This window comes from Epithele typhae (genome assembly GCF_022376455.1).
Source record: "Epithele typhae strain CBS 203.58 chromosome Unknown BXZ73scaffold_60, whole genome shotgun sequence".
Taxonomy (NCBI): Eukaryota; Fungi; Basidiomycota; class Agaricomycetes; order Polyporales; family Epitheliaceae; genus Epithele; species Epithele typhae.
This window is the reverse complement of record NW_025954251.1, coordinates 192,890-210,759: the sequence shown is the minus strand read 5'-3', so window position 1 is coordinate 210,759 and position 17,870 is coordinate 192,890. Positions and strand designations below refer to the sequence as shown.

General features: G+C 60.6%; 4 protein-coding genes across 4 annotated transcripts; 2 read left to right on the top strand and 2 right to left on the bottom strand.

Moving 5' to 3' along the window:
* Positions 1-1,721: 1,721 nt before the first annotated feature.
* Positions 1,722-2,490, bottom strand: BXZ73DRAFT_80472 (uncharacterized protein; the record flags this gene model as incomplete). Its single annotated transcript, XM_048023288.1, has 3 exons — positions 1,722-1,819; positions 2,112-2,325; positions 2,389-2,490. 3 exons carry the CDS (start codon positions 2,488-2,490, stop codon positions 1,722-1,724), a joined length of 414 nt encoding a protein of 137 aa, XP_047874111.1.
* Positions 2,491-3,030: 540 nt separating this feature from the next.
* BXZ73DRAFT_105090 (uncharacterized protein) lies at positions 3,031-3,912 on the bottom strand (the record flags this gene model as incomplete). Its single annotated transcript, XM_048016131.1, has 1 exon — positions 3,031-3,912. The coding sequence occupies one exon, from the start codon at positions 3,910-3,912 to the stop codon at positions 3,031-3,033; it is 882 nt and encodes a 293-aa protein (XP_047874110.1).
* Positions 3,913-4,082: 170 nt separating this feature from the next.
* On the top strand, positions 4,083-8,838 carry BXZ73DRAFT_105089 (uncharacterized protein; the record flags this gene model as incomplete). The annotated part of the gene is made up of 11 exons (XM_048016130.1): positions 4,083-5,375; positions 6,010-6,165; positions 6,215-6,556; positions 6,618-6,747; positions 6,794-6,834; positions 6,889-7,016; positions 7,130-7,432; positions 7,587-7,755; positions 7,827-7,936; positions 8,182-8,283; positions 8,430-8,838. The coding sequence occupies 11 exons, from the start codon at positions 4,083-4,085 to the stop codon at positions 8,836-8,838; spliced, it is 3,183 nt and encodes a 1,060-aa protein (XP_047874109.1).
* A 7,041-nt stretch (positions 8,839-15,879) lies between these two features.
* Positions 15,880-17,522, top strand: BXZ73DRAFT_80469 (NAD(P)-binding protein; the record flags this gene model as incomplete). Its single annotated transcript, XM_048023287.1, has 11 exons — positions 15,880-15,931; positions 15,980-16,137; positions 16,188-16,210; positions 16,274-16,356; positions 16,417-16,524; positions 16,580-16,626; positions 16,688-16,718; positions 16,775-16,787; positions 16,857-17,018; positions 17,086-17,158; positions 17,238-17,522. 11 exons carry the CDS (start codon positions 15,880-15,882, stop codon positions 17,520-17,522), a joined length of 1,035 nt encoding a protein of 344 aa, XP_047874108.1.
* Positions 17,523-17,870: the final 348 nt, after the last annotated feature.

The window sequence follows — 17,870 nt, the reverse complement described above, 5'->3', positions numbered from 1 at the left end:
TCCCGAGAGATGGTCAGATGCTCCACTGGAGTGGGATGCCCGTACAGTTCGGATGATGACCCCAGTGCTGTGAATGCAATATTTAGACTCAGAGGTTGAACTCGGATTGATTGGGAAGGAAGATACACACCAGAAGGCACGAAATCAACCTGCAAAAGCCTAAGCTTGTGAAGCGACGCAAACGCACCCTCTAACCATGCCCTCCATGTTTCCACGAGATTCTGCATTGAGTTTGTAATTATGAATTGAACCCCGTGCGTTCCAAGAAAGCTATGGTCCGTCACAAGCCGTGAGAAGTTGCGGAGGGCCGTTTGTTGATCGCTGTTGCGCTCCAAACCAATGTAGTAGGCCATATTTTTGCCTAGAGTGATGTTCACGACCCGTAGCGATTGCGGGAGACCAAGGTCCATTAGCGCGTTCAGTTTCCGGAGCGACGCAGGTTTGGAGAAGAGTTCTACATCGTCGGTCCCGGCCAATCGTACAGATATACGTTCAAGACTGGTACAGATTGCAAGTGGGAAGCCTGAAAGTGCCGAAAAGGGTGAGTCAGAACTTGCTCCATCGTAGTCGATGTGTACTACATGTACCTGCTACACTAAGACATCTCAGGCTGAGATCAAGGTGTGTGAGCGTTGATCTACTTCCGGAAGCGACTTCAAAAAGCTGCAAGGCTAGGTTTTTAGTGAGTCTGAATGGCACGCCATGGTAAACCTGTGGAAATCGGAAAATTTAGTCTCTTCCGTCGTCTTCGTGCGATCAACTCGGCGTCTCGTCTCACCTGGAGATGTGACAGGCTCCCGCATGTTTTATTCAGTGGGGGGAGTGCTCTGTCGGGGGAGGGTGCTTTGCAGACTACGCAGAACAGTTGCAGCGACTGGAGGGCGGGGAACGCATGGGCTAGTCGGTACACATGGAGCGGTGTGGGAAATTTGGAGAAGTTGATGACCAAGGTCTTGACTGCAGTGTATCGTCGAAAGCAAGCCAAGACAGTCGAAGGAAATCCATTTGTGCAGGATGAAATTTCCCATGTGTCGATGTGTGCGAGATACGGAAGGAGAACCACAGGTGCGACCCAGGGGAACGACTTCTCGTTTCCGTTGAGCCAGACGGTATGGACCAACAAAATCAAGTCCGGGGAGCATTTAAATGCTTCACAAATCGAGTTTAGTGCCTCCACGGTGCGGACCGTGATCCTTCCCCATAGAGCAGCAGTGAATCGCTAGGAGCACCTGTTGCCATAGCCCATCGGCAGCTACAGGTGCACCTATTGATCCGTGATGCGCGCCCGTGTAGACGCGCCTCGCCAGGCGTGGCGCGCATCAACGCGTGGCTGTGATGCATGCCACGCGTCCTTCGCCGTCCTCGCTCTCCTCCTCCTCCTCTTCCTCCTCCTCCACCCTCACTGCCCCCGTCCTTCCCGCTCTGTCCAGGCAGACGATAGCGACCATATGGTCGACTGTCGTCTGCTATTGGACTACGGTGTCACCAGGTGACACCGACCTTCCCTCCTCCGGCCGACCTCGACCTCGACCTCAATCCCGCCCTTCACCCAGCTTGCCGGCCTCCCTCACAACGTCAAGAGCGCATGAGGACGTCCGGATGGACGTCCTCAGCATGGAGATTGGAATAGGGGGGCCGCGGCGATGTACCGTGGCCCCCGCTTTGGTGAGTCCTCCGCTCCGCCCTCACGCATTCCCAACGCCCACCTGCCGCGTCGACAACTACAACAGGCCGCCGAGGACGTCCGCACGGACGTCCTCATTCTCCTTTCGGCCCTCCTCCGCGCCCTCCTCCGCGCCCTCCTCCGCGCCGCTCTTCTCTGCGCACGTCGCCCGCGCACGCCACCTCCCTCTGCATCGTCCGCAGAGGCGTCGCCCTCCTCCGCTTGCGCCGCCCGCGCACGCCGCCCGCGCACACCGCTCGCGAACGCCGCCCCGCCCCGCCACCATCCTCCGCGCCGCTCCCCTCTGCCCGCGTCACCCGCCTCCTTCGCCCGCGCTACCCGCCTCCTCCATGTCGTCGCCCGCTGCCCTCCAAATCGCGCTCCTCCGCCCGCCTCGCCCTTCTCCGCGCTGCCCTCCAGCTGCCTCGCCCGTCACGCGCTTCCGCACCGCACTCCTCAGCCCGCCTCGCCCGCCCGCCTTGCCCTCCTGCGGCGCCCTCCTCCTCCCCGTCGTACTCCGCCCGCGCACGCCGCCCTGCTCCGCCCACGCTTGCCGCCTCTTTCACGCCGCCCACCTCCTTCGTGCCGCCCGCCCCCGCTTCACTCTCCCTCGCGTTACCGGCCTCCGCCTCGTCCCGGCCCTGCCCCTCCTCCTGCGAGCCCTCCGTCATGTAGTAGCATACGTTAAATATATTTCATCTCCATTAATAAACTAGTACACATACAAAAAGGGTGTTCAAAAACAATACAGGGACGACGAGCACGAATGGGCGCCCGTATGGCGTGCGTGTGCGCGTCTGGGGAAGTGGTGTGATGGGGGTGGACATAGCAACGGGGCCGTGCCTGAGATCAACAGGTGCATCCGCACCTGCCGACAGGCTATGGGAACGGATGCACCCGGCGATTCACTACTGTAGCCCCATATGTGGATGCGGCTTCTGGGTAGCCATCTTGTGTGGACTCGGGCGCAGGAGGCTAGCGTGGCTGTTAAGTTCCAGCGAAGCGGTTCGTAGGATTCCTCCTGACGATCGTCGTAGTCACTCAGTTGTTCAGACAGGGCGCTCTTCGAGAGAAGGCTACAGCCCTTGGATCGTCGCTCGAGTGTTCGAGGCGACGCGATGAACGAGACTTAAGGGACGGACGAACGGACAAAGAAACACACACGGACTGATGGTGGTAAAGAGTAGAGTGAGGATCGTGCCGCGCTCCTGCGGAGCGCGTTTATATACATGAACAGAACAAAGAACTGATCCGGACGAGAGAGAGAGATTACGCTAACATATCTAATCTAATCTAGACTCGTCCCATGACATGCCTCCCCCAGCGTAGAATCGAATCTCGAAGAACGTAAAAGGGAGCAGAGTAAGCTAATCAACGTCCATGCCGACTTCGAGCGGAGTCATGGATAGAGTCGGTACTAATCCATGTGTAGTCGACCGCGGCGTGACAGTCCAGAGAAACCGGCCGGGGCGACGAGCTCTCTCGTACTCGGTGATAACTCCGGATACTACGGAGACGAGGTCGAACCCGTGAAGAACGCCGGGGTTCGCGTTTACAACGAGGATGTCGTCGCAGTAGACCAGGACGTAGATGTCGGCGACTCCGAGGACGTTGGCGATGGCGCGAAGGATGCCACGGCTTCGCATCGCCTCGGCGATGAGATCCGCGCCTAGACAAGTCTTCTGGAGACTCCTCGCCGAGAGTACGTCGCCGTAATCTTCTCCGATTATCACCCACGAGGGCGAGAACGAATGCGGGGTCCACCTCCAAGCAGACATCTCTCCGTGAGTCCCGACCGAGGTCCGCATGGCTCTCGCGATCCAGTCCATGGATGCGTGCGCGCATTGCTGGTAGTCGTACCAGGTTTTCGCCCAGACGGATCGAGGGGTTGGTCCGGAGAGTTGGTTGTAGTCCGGGTAACATTGTAGGAAGAGGAGGACGGGGAAAGGAGGAAAGTCTGATCCGAGCTCGGAGAGAGCCGCGAGATTGAAGTCCACATCGGCGCTGGCGGCGATCTCGTCGGGGACGATAGCGTTGGAAGCAAGGCGGACGACTCGGAGGAGATAAAGAAGGCGTTCGTGGAGGGTGGCGGAAAGCGTGACTTGGAGCTCGCACGTGTCATCGTCGTTGACGCGAAGATCCCGCGTGAGCGCTAATGCCGCGACGTCTAAGTTGAAGAGGAGGATCGTAGCGAAGAGGTAGAAGGGCAATCCCATACGACCAGATTCCCGTTCGAGAGTGGAGGGCATGATGAAGATGAAGAGGGGTTTTGTCGCGGTTGCGAGTGAGCCGGCGCTGGTTGACGATGAGTTCCGTCTGGTGACGAGTAGCGCTGGTGTTCTGTCTTCTTATCCTCGTCGTCCGCCATATCGTAACAATTGGTGGACACCCCGAGTTCCTCTCTCGATCGTCTCTCACCATGGCTCAACGTAACAACAAGAAGAAGAACAATCGTCATCAATCTATGCCCCAACCAACTACACCCTCGCCACAACTCGCTGCTCCCACTAACGGAGTCATCAACGGCCACGAGCCGCCGGACGAGACTGATCGTCGCCCACCCGAGACAAAGACACCCACTCCAATTTCATCCCCTACCCCGATCGTTTCGCCGACTCCAATCACCATTCCACCTCCCAGGATCACAGTCGAGACGAAGTGGCCCGGCGAGAACCTTCACACACCCCGGACATCGTCTCCATTGAGCACCGTGCACTCGGGAGTGGCATCAGTCGCACGGGATGGGTTCTTTGACATCACGAGCGCCACGGAAACACATGCCATAGAATATCGTGCGGACAGAGTTACCTCAATCCACGGCTCCGTCTACGACTATATCGGCGATATCTTGCAAGACCTGGAACGCAAGAAGTTCGTGATCACCGCATTGAAGGCTGGCCATGAATACACAGGACGACAGACACTCCGACCCAGCAAACAGAACCATCTCCGACTCGTCCTCGGAAGCGGAGTGTTTCGCAAGGAACGTTACCTTCTCCTTGACATCGTGGCCTCTCCGCGCATGCTAGCAACGAGGAAGGATCGTCTCTGGCCTGATCCTGTCGACATGGACGAGCTCGCCCTCATGTTGGGACAACGTCGCGCGGAAGCCGCTCCATCCTTTGTGATCGCCGATAGACGACTTCCGCTTGTTCCCGTTTGGGGCCGAGACAGCACGACCTGCATGCGGATGCATTCCGAGAGTAATTACGACATCCTGTCTGTCTGCTTTCAACGCGAAGTCGAAAGTTTCCTACAAACGTTAGCCGACGTCCACACCTTCACTGAGAAATCCGAGCAGCCCGACGATGACGACCTGCCTGCTCTGCGACTCGGCGAACCCGAATCCGTGAACGAATTCCGCCCTCCTTCCCCCGTCAACGGCTTACGCACACCAAACGTCACCTACCAGCAGTGTGCCGAAGAACACTCACTGACGCGGGAGGAACCTCAGACGAAGTTCTACACCCCCGCAGGGATGCCCGAAAAGTGGCCGACTCCTGCCAAGGAGATCGTGGGGAGAGCTCTCACGCGAGCACAAGCCGCACTCTCGACGCAAGGCGCACTACGGCAGCATGAGGTGTCTGAGATCAAGCCCGTGGCAACACTGGCTCGTCACGAGTATCCCACAGATACGACGTCCCTCCGGAATGAATACCACGAGGAGTACCCACCGATACTCCGTGATGCACCTCCGCATCTCGTGAACATTGTACCTATCGCACCAATAGAACACAAAGCAGAGACGTCACGAGGAGACACGCAGGCTCGCTGGGGAGGATCACTCCAAATACATCCACCTGTGCACACCGCAGGACTGCAACAGATATTCGGGCAGGAGGATCAGCCTCGAGCACCAGAACCGCGTATTGCGCAGTCATTGACGTACAACGCGGACTCGAGCTGGATGAGCACCCCGTCTTCAATCCGCGTGACGACTTCCTCTGATCACGAGGCCCATCCTGACACGCGCGTGGACCGTTCCTCTCCGGGCAACGTGATTCACCCACACCAAACTGCGGGGACCCCGACACAAACAGAGCGACCAACGGGAGCCTTTTGGATGGAGCGCCCCACAGCTCAAACACCGGGACTGTTCCAACCACACACGATGGGTTATCACTCCGCGACCTATGACACGAAGAGGAGTACCTCGCACTCACAAGGGCTATACTACGGCGATAAACACCAGTACTATGGGGTTCGATACAATGAACAGACCGGAGGAGGACCTCCTCACGGCGGATCGCCCAGTGGAGGAGGACCTCCGTTCAACAGCCCATCGGGAGAGAGAACCCCGCGTGACAGACTCCCTGGCAGAGGACCCCCGCACGACGGACCTCCAGGAAGAGGATACCCGTGCAGCGGACCACCCGGAGGGGGAGGACCTCCAAGCGGAGGATCACCTGGAGGTAGTGATCACCACGGGTCACCCCCGGGTAATTCTGAGTCGACCCGTACCCGTACCCGCGAAACCCGGACCCGTGAGCTCACGGGTCAGGGTACGCTCGGGTACAGCGCTTGCAACCACGGGTCAGTCACGTGTGACAGCTGTTGTCGGCGCTCGCGCGCGCGGCGTACAGCTTGCCAGTCGTGACTCCTCCCTTCCTCCCCCTTCCCGCCTCTGTTCCTCTTCTCCGCGACGAAGACGACGCCGACCGCCGCCACAACCACCGCCATCACGATTGCGACCACGAGATGGGCGAAGAGCAAGTTGGTGTGGCGCGCATCGGCTGTGTGTGCCGGCAGGTCCGGGACAGGCCCGACTTCGACATCGACGAGCTGATCAACACGGTTTGGAGCGAGGACAACGATGACAATGAGAGGGACGACGCGCAACCGCGTGCGGCGAGTCTGACAGACTCGAGCCTGGACATGGAGTGGACATGTGAGGTAATGTACTTTCCTCCGTCTGCTCTCCTTTGCTGGCCGTTTCCCCGGGCCCCACCTACAGTCCCACGCGCGAGCCTGGCACGCATGCGTGCTCTACGATCGCGTCTGCCCCTGGGACGGCCTCATCATCCTCGTCCACATCACGGCGGCGGCGGCGCGAGCGGCGAAGCCCTCCCCACTCCTTTTCACAAGTACGTCGGCGGCGGGGGAGAGCGTGCTTCGACCCCTGGGCCACAGCGTGCCCCTCGCCCGGTAGGCTCTGGCCGGGCCACCACCTCGTGAGTTTCTTGTGTTCCATGGTTCCTTTTACCGCTCACGCTCGCACAGTGTAGGACCCGGACATGCACACGTCTGTGCTTGATGTGTACTTGCATGTCTTGGAACTGAGGCTCAGAGGGATCCCTCGGTTCTCGGCCGCGGACCACGCCCTCGTCTTCGACTTCCACGAGCACCACTGCGTGTCCCCTGGCTGGCCCCTCCCGCTCTAGGAGCTGAGCGACGCGATGGTTGGGGGTGTGCTGAACGTGTGCCGCCCCCGCTCCTCCCTGGACGCATACGCGGTTGGCGCACCAGGGGCGCGGGCGGTGGGACGTGCGAGACGTACGTGGCGAACAGGGAGGAGGAGGAGGCCAAGGCGCGGGTGCGGGCGGCGGAGATCTTGGTGGAGATGGCGGCAGAGGGCGACGAAGTCGAAACCGCGGACCTGGACGGCGACTACGACGACCGCCGCCACGACCACGACCACGAAATGGGCGAAGAGCAGGTCGGAGTGGTGCGCATCGACCGCGTGCCCCAGCAGGTTCAAGACGGGCTCGACATGGGCATCGAGCGGGCGTACTTCGGGATTAGAGACATCTTCGTCACTGGCGAGGTTGCGTACTTTCATTTGTCTGCTCTCCTTTGCTGACCCACTTTCTCCCCAGTGCGCGCTCTGAACCCTCCCTTCCGCCTCCTTTGTTATCTCGCCTCCTCTTCTCTCTCTGGTTGGCTCCTCCCTCGTTATCAGCCGCCCGCACGCACGCACGAACAGACCCCCGCGCGATACTGGCAAGCCTGGCGTGCTCTACGGCGGCCACATCCGCCCTTGGGACGGCCTTGTCGTCCTCATCCGCGTCCAGATCCCGCCAGTGGGCGGTCCATGTCCCGGTCCTCTCGCGAACCACATCGAGGGCGCCACGCTCGACGGACAGCGCACGAATGTGCCCTCCCTTCAGAGAGAAACCCCCTGGGGGTCTCTCCCGCACCTCGCCCTTCTCTGCACCCTCTCCAGCCCGCTGTCGCCGCCGCCGCCGCACCACTAACCCACGCCCCCAGCCTGTCGGCCCCCCGATGCGGGCAGTCGACCTTGGAGACAACGGACGTGCCCTCGAGCGGGACCGTGTGCGCACTCGCAGTCGTGTGCTGCCAGGCGCCGACGAGCATGCGCCCACCGACGACGTACCCGCGGTAGACAATGGGGAGGGCAGCGGACGCTGCCGCTCGCGCCGCCGCTGCGACTGAGTGGCGAGTGCACCGGCGAGCCCCATCCCCTTCACCTTCTTGTGAGGTGCATGCGGTATGGCGATTACATACGCCAGAACACGCATCCTGGCCACCGCGCTCTCGGCCTGTGCCCGCGCTTCCAGCTCGCGCGCGTCCGCCGCCACCGTGGTCCGCAAGCGGGAGCGCGAGCACCTCCAGGCGCACGCGCACGCCGCAGACCGTCTCGAGGTCAGCCACGGCGAAGAGTGAGTGGACTTCCGGGTCTGGCTCGCGCTCACGCTTGTTACGCGGGCTTCGTGCGCGCATTGCATGCGGCCCTTGTTCCCCATCCGTATATGCCCTCTTCTGACTTGATCCAATACTATTTATTGCACATATAATGCACCCCGAGCCTACGGGTCACCACGGGTCGCCGAGGGTTCACCCTGCGGGTGCACGGGTCAGCCGAGCACGACCCGGACCCTTACCCGTGGCACCCGACCCGCCAACCCGCACGGGTGGCCACCACCCGTGGTGATCACTACCTGGAGGAGACTCCCCTAGCGGAGGCCCACCGAACAACGGACCACCAGGAGGGGGTCATCCATACGTCGGACCGCTCGGAGGAGGACCACCACACCGTGGACAACCTGGGGGAGGACCTCCACACGGTGGGCCGCCCGACGGAGGACCTCCGCACGGCGGGCCACCGGGGGGAGGACCTCCTCACCGCGGACCACCAGGAAGCGACGCGCGCGACACAAGGGGAAACCCACGTCCTGATGGAGGGAAGTCATCCCTTGGAGTACGCTTTGACATGAAAATGAAAGTCACCGAGGTCAACACATGGGACGGAGATACCTCCAAGCTCGTCAAATGGCTGATCTACATCAACGGTCTAGCCAAGATCTCAGCGGACGTACAGGAACAGCTAGGACAGGTCGTACCTCGACGACTGGTGGGTCGCGCAGCAGACCTACAGTAGTGAATCGCCGGGTGCATCTGTTCCCATAGCCTGTCGGCAGGTGCAGATGCACCCGTTGATCTCAGGCACGGCCCCGTTGCTATGTCCACCCCCATCACACCACTTCCCCAGACGCGCACACGCACGCCATACGGGCGCCCATCCGTGCTCGTCGTCTCTGTATTGTTTTCGAACACCCTTTTGTATGCGTACTAGTTTATTAATAGAGATGAAATATATTTAATGTATGCTACTACATGACGGAGGGCTTGCAGGAGGAGGGGCAGGGCCGGGACGAGGCGGAGGAGGCGGGCGACGCGGAGGCGGGTGACGCGAGGGAGAGTGAAGCGGGGGCGGGCGGCACGAAGGAGGTGGGCGGAGCAGGGCGGCGTGCGCGAGGAGGAGCAGGGCGGCGCTTGCGAGCGGCGCGCGCGGGCGGAGTACGACGGAGGGCGCCGCAGAGGAGAGCGAGGCGGGCGGGCGAGGCGGGCTGAGGAGTGCGGTGCGGAGGCGCGTGACAGGCGAGGCGCGTGGAGGGCAGCGCGGAGAAGGGCGAGGCGGGTGGAGGAGCGCGATTTGGAGGGTAGCGGGCGACGACATGGAGGAGGCGGGTAGCGCGGGCGGAGGAGGCGGGTGACGCGGGCAGAGGGGAGCGGCGCGGAGGATGGTGGCGGCGCGGGTGGAGCAGGGCGGCGTTCGCGAGTGGCGTGCGGGCGGCGTGCGGGCGGCGTGCGGGCGGCGTGCGGGGGCAGCGCAAGCGGAGGAGGGCGACGCCTCTGCGGACGATGCAGAGGGAGGTGGCGTGCGCGGGCGACGTGCGCAGAGAAGAGCGGCGCGGAGGAGGGCGATTCGGAGGGCCGAAAGGAGGAGGAGGACGTCCGTGCGGACGTCCTCGGCCTGTTGTAGTTGTCGACGCGGCAGGTGGGCGTTGGGAATGCGTGAGGGCGGAACGGAGGACTCACCAAAGTGGGGGCTACGGTACATCGCCGCGGCCCCCCTATTCCAATCTCCATGCTGAAGACGTCCATCCGGACGTCCTCATGCGCTCTTGACGTTGAGGCCGGCAAGCTGGGTGAAGGGCGGGATTGAGGTCTAGGTCGAGGTCGGCCGGAGAAGGGAAGGTCGGTGTCACCTGGTGACACCGTGGTCCAATAGCAGACGACAGTCGACCATATGGTCGCTATCGTCTGCCTGGACAGAGCGGGGAGGATGGGGGCAGCGAGGGAGGAGCAGGAGCAGCAGGAGCAGGAGCAGGAGCAGGTGGAAGAGAGCAAGGACAGCGACGGCGAAGGACGCGTGGCGCGTTGATGCGCGCCACGCGTCTGCGCCATGCACCAAAGGTTGTATAATTTAAAAACATGCGCTTGTTAGCAAAGACCTATAGCGTAGTGGCCTATATTGCTAGCCTTTATTATTGTGGCTGCGGGTTCGACTCCCGTGTCTCCATTATTTCTGGCGCTTGCGATATTTATGGCTGCTTATGCAATGGGCGCCTGTAACAGGTGCATCTGCACCTGCCGATAGGCAGTCACAACAGGTGCTTCTAGCGATTCACTGCTGCTCAGCAGACTGGTACGACTCCCTTCCGGAGGATCTTCGTAGGTGGTGCGAGCTGGATTGGTCGAATCTGCGATCAACAATAGGCAAATACTACATGAGCCCATCATGGATGGAACGCACCAAGAAAGACGCAATCGCTGCAAGGTACCGCGACAAGGGCCACGAGAAGGAAACCCCAAGCGAATACTTCATTCGCAAACGCGAACTGATCCTCTTGACGATGCAAGCCAACGACCGAGACATCATCAGCTATATCTCGGAGACGGTACCGACAGCGTGGCATACCGGTATCCTGCGCTGGTCCGACTACAGAACCGCAGCCGAGCTCCAGATGGACATGCATCTGAACGAGGAGCATCTCATGAAAATGGAGACCTTCATGGGAGAAAGAGATTCGTACTCACACAACCGACCACATTGGAAACCATCCGCACGCGTAAACGTGGGCACAAGCGAAAGAGCACCAACCACCAACGACTACCCATTCCCACTCGACCGCTCGGTCTCGAAGAACCCTCCGGACGAGCGGGGCCGCCGACCGTGCCGTCACTGCGGGAATCCGAAGCACTGGGACCGAGATTGTCGACATGCGCGCAAGGGCGAGAAACTGGCACGGGTGAACCTAGCGAGAAGTCCTCTCAGCGACACTGAAAGAGCGGGTGAGCAAGAGTATGAAGAAGCTTACTTCGAGTCCATGGACGACGACAACGACGACAGCGATGCAGGGACACCCTACCCTTCATCGACGGATTTTTGAGCGCAACCTCGGCCTCTGACGCCTTTCCTCCAGATCCTGGAAAAGCGCCGTCACGTTCGAGGGAACAGCCTGCGGTAGAAAGTCAGACCTATATCGCGAGAACCCAGAATGCCGTGCGTCGAGAACAGGACAATTTCGACGCTACCTTCTGCTCCGCTTTCAAAGCCCATGCTACGGAAGAAACCGACAACGTCATACCTCTCAGGAAGCATATGACACGACCGCCAGGATGTACCTTCCTCGGCGCACAAGCCACCACTCTTCCAGTACACCTCCACGACCCACACTCCACTCCTGTCTCTGCTATCATCGACTCCGGCTCCGACATCACGCTCATATCACAGCGAGCGTTAGAAGCAATACCTGACGGACCGCGGCCGCGAACAGGACAGAAGATACGATTAGTACAAGTCACAGGCAACGCAACGATTACCGGCTACGTACCACTGGATATCTATTTCGCCACTCAATCCCGGACGTGTCCACCAATTGTTAAGTTCCAGCGAAGCGGTTCGTAGGATTCCTCCTGACGATCGTCGTAGTCACTCAGTTGTTCAGACAGGGCGCTCTTCGAGAGAAGGCTACAGCCCTTGGATCGTCGCTCGAGTGTTCGAGGCGACGCGATGAACGAGACTTAAGGGACGGACGAACGGACAAAGAAACACACACGGACTGATGGTGGTAAAGAGTAGAGTGAGGATCGTGCCGCGCTCCTGCGGAGCGCGTTTATATACATGAACAGAACAAAGAACTGATCCGGACGAGAGAGAGAGATTACGCTAACATATCTAATCTAATCTAGACTCGTCCCATGACAGTGGCAAGGTCGGCTTGGAAGCCGACTGCGTCGATCACCTGCTCGGCGACTTCGATGGGAACTCGCTCTGAGGCCATAGAAGAGCAACAAGGTGAATTTCGAGGGCTGATTGGTGGCCGATCAGAAGTAGATGTGGTAGTAGGAGTCGCGGCCAGTGCTTGAATCGCGGCGCACGCGCTATGGCACCAGTTCGGAGCTGAGCGCAAGTCGTATTCGGGCTCCGCGCCAACCTTGGCGGGGGCCGGCGCGCGGCAGGCTCTAATCTGCCAAATGTTGAACTTTCAATCCCTAACTCCTCGTCCCTCCCTCTGTACTCCCAGTCGTCAACGCGACGTAAAACTGAGTGGAACCACGTATCAAGCTAATTAAAATCTTCTGCTACATTTTCGTGTTGGGCCGAAGGGAAATTTGCGACCGCTGAGAAGCACACTCTCAGGTCCAAACGCTGAGATGGGATTCTGGTAGTCAGCTTTTCTCGGATGGGGTCGAAGATTGCTCGCGAAGATCCGTGGCGACACTCCGCGGGCTTTAGTATAGCATTGTTCTCAGGAGCCTACAAGTCTATAGCTGACAGTCCGGAGACGCCGTTCAAACCGCCGACTTCATGACCATACCACTGATGTACAGCATGCGCGAGTCTCTTGCGCTCTTTGCGGACCCTGCTGAGCCACGCCATCCCGGTCGATATTGTTCTCGGAGGGCTTCAGAGTCTCACTGGCATGTAATGTCTAGTCAATATCAACTCGTGCGCCTACTGCGGCCCCGGGACCAGTGACAACTCCGACGATATCACCCACACTGCCTCGAGCCAAGTGACCACGGGTAAGTTCATGGTGGCCGAAGGAGGCGACGACCTCGCGTGGTGCGCCAGGTTCAGGCCCTTTCGCCCGGTTCCCCGAACAACAGCTCCCACTGTCGACGCTCACAGCGGCCCCGTCCGTGGCGATCGCGCGCTCGTCCTCGTCGTCCAGCCGCGCTGTGGATGCTTGCGCCCGCGCACCAGCCCTCCACGTCTCTCTCGCTCGCCTCCGCGGCGCGCGCGACCGCGAACGACACACGGACGCGGGACGACGCGCCTATAGCTAGAACTCGTGGTCCACGCCCGCGATGATCGCAAGCAGAAGCACGCCGGCCGTGGCGCCTGCGATGGCTTCCGTGTCGGAGTGGCTGCTGACCCCAGTCAGCTGAGGTTGCTCCGATGGAGGAAGGTGACGGTGCACTCCGCGACGGGCACAACTGCGTGTGGTCCTCGTCCGCACCGTTTCGGTCTTCCCGGAGACGGTGCAGACGAGGAATTGCAGGCGTGTGGAAGTGCGTTCGTGTCCTTGATTCATGGAGAGCTAGATGCGGGCGAGTCGAATAAAAAGAAGAGGGACGAACCGTGTCCGCGCTGAGGACGTCCTCCGACACGGCGGCGAGGGCGGCCCGGGCTGGCCCGGGTTCGGGATCTGTATAGATGGCGGCCGCGCAGGCGGGGACTTCGAGTGAAAGTCAGCAAGGGAGATTCAATGGAGAAAGATACTTTGGGGAAAGGGAACACACCTTTACTGGAACACTGGAAATGCAGCGAAGCGAGCACTTGACCTGTTGCGGAGATGCTCAGGGTCTAGATAAGGTGTCGAAGAACATGCGCGTGCACAGGGACGGAAGGATGAAGCGAGCAGTGGGCAAGACGCACCAGTAATCGTTGTGGTCAACCCGGCGCACTTGCGCGCCGTCTTTTACTGGGGCCCCGTACATCTGTTCCCGATGCGGCTCGCCTTATTAATTAAAAGTGTCCGAAACATTGCTCGGAGGACAGACAGTGCGTGCAGTGCAAAAAGAGCACGTACCTTCCAGAGATCCTCGCTGATTGTGTCGCTCGTGTGCAGCTGCGCGTCCTCATCCTGCCTTTGGGCATGCTAGAAGCGCGTGGTGAGAAAGAGAGAGTCTGATCTGCACGCGTCCCGGAGGCGGCCTTCGATAGGGCGTCTATCTACTATCGGACCGCATAAGTAGGCCCTGGACAGCCAGCACGCGCGCGCCTTGGGAGCTACCGTCATCATATACATAGGTCTCCTCTACCGAACACGCCTCGCTACGCCATATCCTACGTGACGCAAGACATCGGGTTCAAAGTGCCAGGATGACTCAAAGACCATCCGGGTATCAGAGGGATGCCGTTTCATTCGCACAGTCCCTGCCTACGTGGTGAGTAACATCAGCACATGTCCCTCTGGCGAATCGCAAACTGGTATTTCAGTCTAGACGAACCTTTCGCCACTCGGCGCAGCGTACACATGTGCCCACCCCTCGCGTACCACTCCAACATGTGCTCACACATCCTTGACGCAGCACCGCAATCGCAATCGCAGCCGCAACTGCCAACAATGTCACCCCGCACCGGCAAGGAAGCACCTCCTTTGATAGAAGATACCTAGGGGAGACTAGCTCCTCCCCGGCAATTTCCAAGTCGGAGTCAAGGCCGTCCGGGCCCGTGCACCACCACACTGGCTAAGTACCCGAGTACTTATCGCCAAAGCGTCCGCTGCACCATCGCGCGCAAAGACGCGCCCGCGCGGGCCCGACGCGCGACCCGGCCCTGTTCTGAGTCGGATCCTACGCCACAGACCCCTATGCACACCACCGAACTTCGCGCTCGACGCGCGCGTCCACACGCTCCTCTATTCCGGGGGTTCAAACGGTCAACGTTGGAGTCTGGATGCATGGTCTCTAGGTACGTCGCGCGCAGCTGCGCGCGTCGTCTGTGAGAGTTGGATGATGATCCCGCGACCCACGAGGATGGCGCGCGGAAGCGATACCGCGCGCGCGTTGCGCTAGGCCATCTCGACATCTCCGCAAGAACCGCAAGAGCGCGCGATCGAGCGAAGCGTTCTGGTACCGCGACCCGCGAGGGCGCGGGCTACGGTAGGCTACGGTTCGGGAAGGGAGGGCAAAGCCTGTCGGTGTTATGGCCACAAGGCCGATTGGCTGGGTGCCAGTGGCAAGGGAGTAAGCTCTACCAATGATGGTGCTCGCTGATGCTGATTCTCGCATGCGAACTGTAACCAGCACCTTCTCCTCTCAATTCACTGCCCTATAGAGCTTCCAGGTGAGTATGACCATTTCGGTGCATGACTGTCGATGGCTGACTGTCTTTCATATGGCATATGTTATGTTCCTTGGACCCATCGCAACGCTCCCTGTTACTTACTCAGCGGCTGCGGTTGAATTGTACGAGAACAGCAACCGTCGTTTCGCCTCTGCTTTGGCGAACTCGAACTCATCTAGGGCACATGGTTCACACAAACTTCAATGCACTAGACGATACTTTTAGCCATCGCTCATTCTTCCGGCGCGGACGGAAGGAGCTATGGACAAGCAGATAGCAGATGAGAGATGGCGAAGGCGAGAATTCCTGACATTTCAACACGATCAGAAGGCCGATAGGGCCGGCCGACCTCGCTCTCAAGTTGCGCCTTGAACGTTTGAACACTGACTCGGCTACTTCCAAGGTGATGAGATGCCTGTTTCGCCCCGTGTCTGGCCCGCATGTCGAGGTGTCGCAGAACGAACCCCGTTTGCAACGCTCACGCCGCGATCTCCAAGTCGTGAAGCCACGGTCGCCGGTGGAGAGTTCTGCCGCCCTGGCGCCGACCTTTGATGCTTCGCCATCAGGCAGCCGCCCGTGGGCACATATATACGCGTGATCGGTGATCGCTGCACGCTCATCTTATCCTCCACGGCCCGTCGACCGTCTCCCTCACCACTCCCTCATCCCCCAGATGGCCCCCGTCGCGAACAAGACGCTCATTTTCAAGGAATGGCCCGGCAAAGGTGCGCCCCCTGCACTGCGCTCTTGGCTCGAGCTAAGATGTCCCGCAGGCTTCCCGGTGCCGGGCAAGACGATGGTCTGGGCGGAGAGCACGATTGACCTCGACACCGTCCCTCTCAACGGCGGGTACTTGGTCAAGGCCCTCGTCGTCTCCATCGACCCCTACCTCCGCCGGCGCATGAACCCCGGCATCGCCGACTTCGTGATCGTGAGTGCCCCCACCTGCGACCGTTGACTTGCTTGACCGGGCTCCCCCAGACGTCCTTCAACCTGAACGACCCGTGCGCGCCCTCCTCTCCCTGTCCATGCGGGGTCCGCCGCTGACTCTCCTCGTCGTCTTCCAGCATCGTCAACTTCGGCGTCGGCGTCGTCCTCCGCTCCGAGCACGCCACGATCAAGGCCGGCGATCACATCCACGACTTCCTGCGTGAGTGTCCCCTGTTTCGTCCCGCGATCGTCTCTCACGCCACCACCCCCACCCCTGCAGCGTTCGCCAACTACGTCGTCCTCCCCGGCCCCAGTCCCGCGAACTACACGATCACCAACACCCTCAACCTCCCCTGGTCGAACTTCACCGGCGTATTGGGCCTCGCCGGTGCGTGATCCACCGTCGCGTCGCGTTCCGCAGTCGCCGCTCACACACACTCCAGGCAAGACGGCGTACTACGGATGGACCGAGTACGCGAGCGCGAAGCCCGTAAGCACCGCCCGACCTCCGCGAGGCGCAGGCGCAGGCTGACAGTCTGACCGGGCCACAGGGCGAAGTCGCGTTCGTCTCCGGAGCGGCGGGTGAGTCTCCTTCCTCTTCCCCCCTTCGCGCGAGTCCAACCCCTCCCCTCCCGCAGGTGCCGTCGGCGCGTAAGCCCTCTCAGCCTACCCCCTCCCTCCCGTCCTCTCGGGCTGACGCGCGTGCCCCCGACCGGACAGCATCGTCGTCCAGCTCGCGAAGGCGGCGGGGTGCAAGGTGATCGCCAGCGCGGGCACCGCGGAGAAGTGCGAGTACGTCAAGTCACTCGGCGCGGACGTCGTCTTCAACTACAAGGACACGCCGACGGCGCAGGTGCTCGAGAAGGAGGGCCCCGTTGACGTGTGCGTTCTCTGCGCCCCCGTCCCGGCTTCGCGCTGACGTCGCGCCGCGCCGCTTCCTTCCTCGTAGCTTCTGGGACAACGTCGGCGGCGAGGTGCTCGAGGCCGCGGTCGAGAACGCCGCGCAGCAGGCGCGCATCATGGTGAGCCCTCATCTCCCTCGCTGTGTCCTGAGAGGAGAAGAGTGAGCTCAACCGAACCCCGGCGCGCGCGCGCACGCAGATCTGTGGCAGCATCGCGAACTACAACGCGACGAACCCGTACGGCGTCAAGAACCTGCAGCTGATGCTCTGGCGCGAGATCCACATGTACGGCTTCCTGATGACGCGCATGGAGCCCAAGTACGCGGCCGACTTCTGGCAGACGTGGCCGGCCAAGGTGAAGAGCGGGGAGGTCAAGCACAAGGAGCACGTCGTCAAGGGCCTCGACAAGGCCGAGGACGAGATCATCAGCATCCTCCACGGCGGCAACTTCGGCAAGAGCGTGCTCGTCATCGCGGAGGATTGAACTTGAGCTGGGAGAGGACGCCGTTAGATACCCCGGTCGCGTTCGTGTACGAGTACAGACAAACAAAAGACATGTACGTTTGGGCCCTTCGTCGTCGTGAGGTCTGCGCGTGCATCGTGGGCTGCATGTGCATGGGGAACAGCCCGGGGCGGTCGGTCCATGACCCCAAACCCGCACCTATGCCCATCCTCACTCAAGTACTCAATGCCGAAAATCTCATATCCGTGTCGTAGTAACTAGCTTAATTGAAGTCCAGGGCACCTTCGAACCCCTCAACCTTGACAAGCTCCCATGGGCGTGGTTTCGTACGAATTACGGCGTGCCGGCGTAATCGAGGTTCGCGGCAGA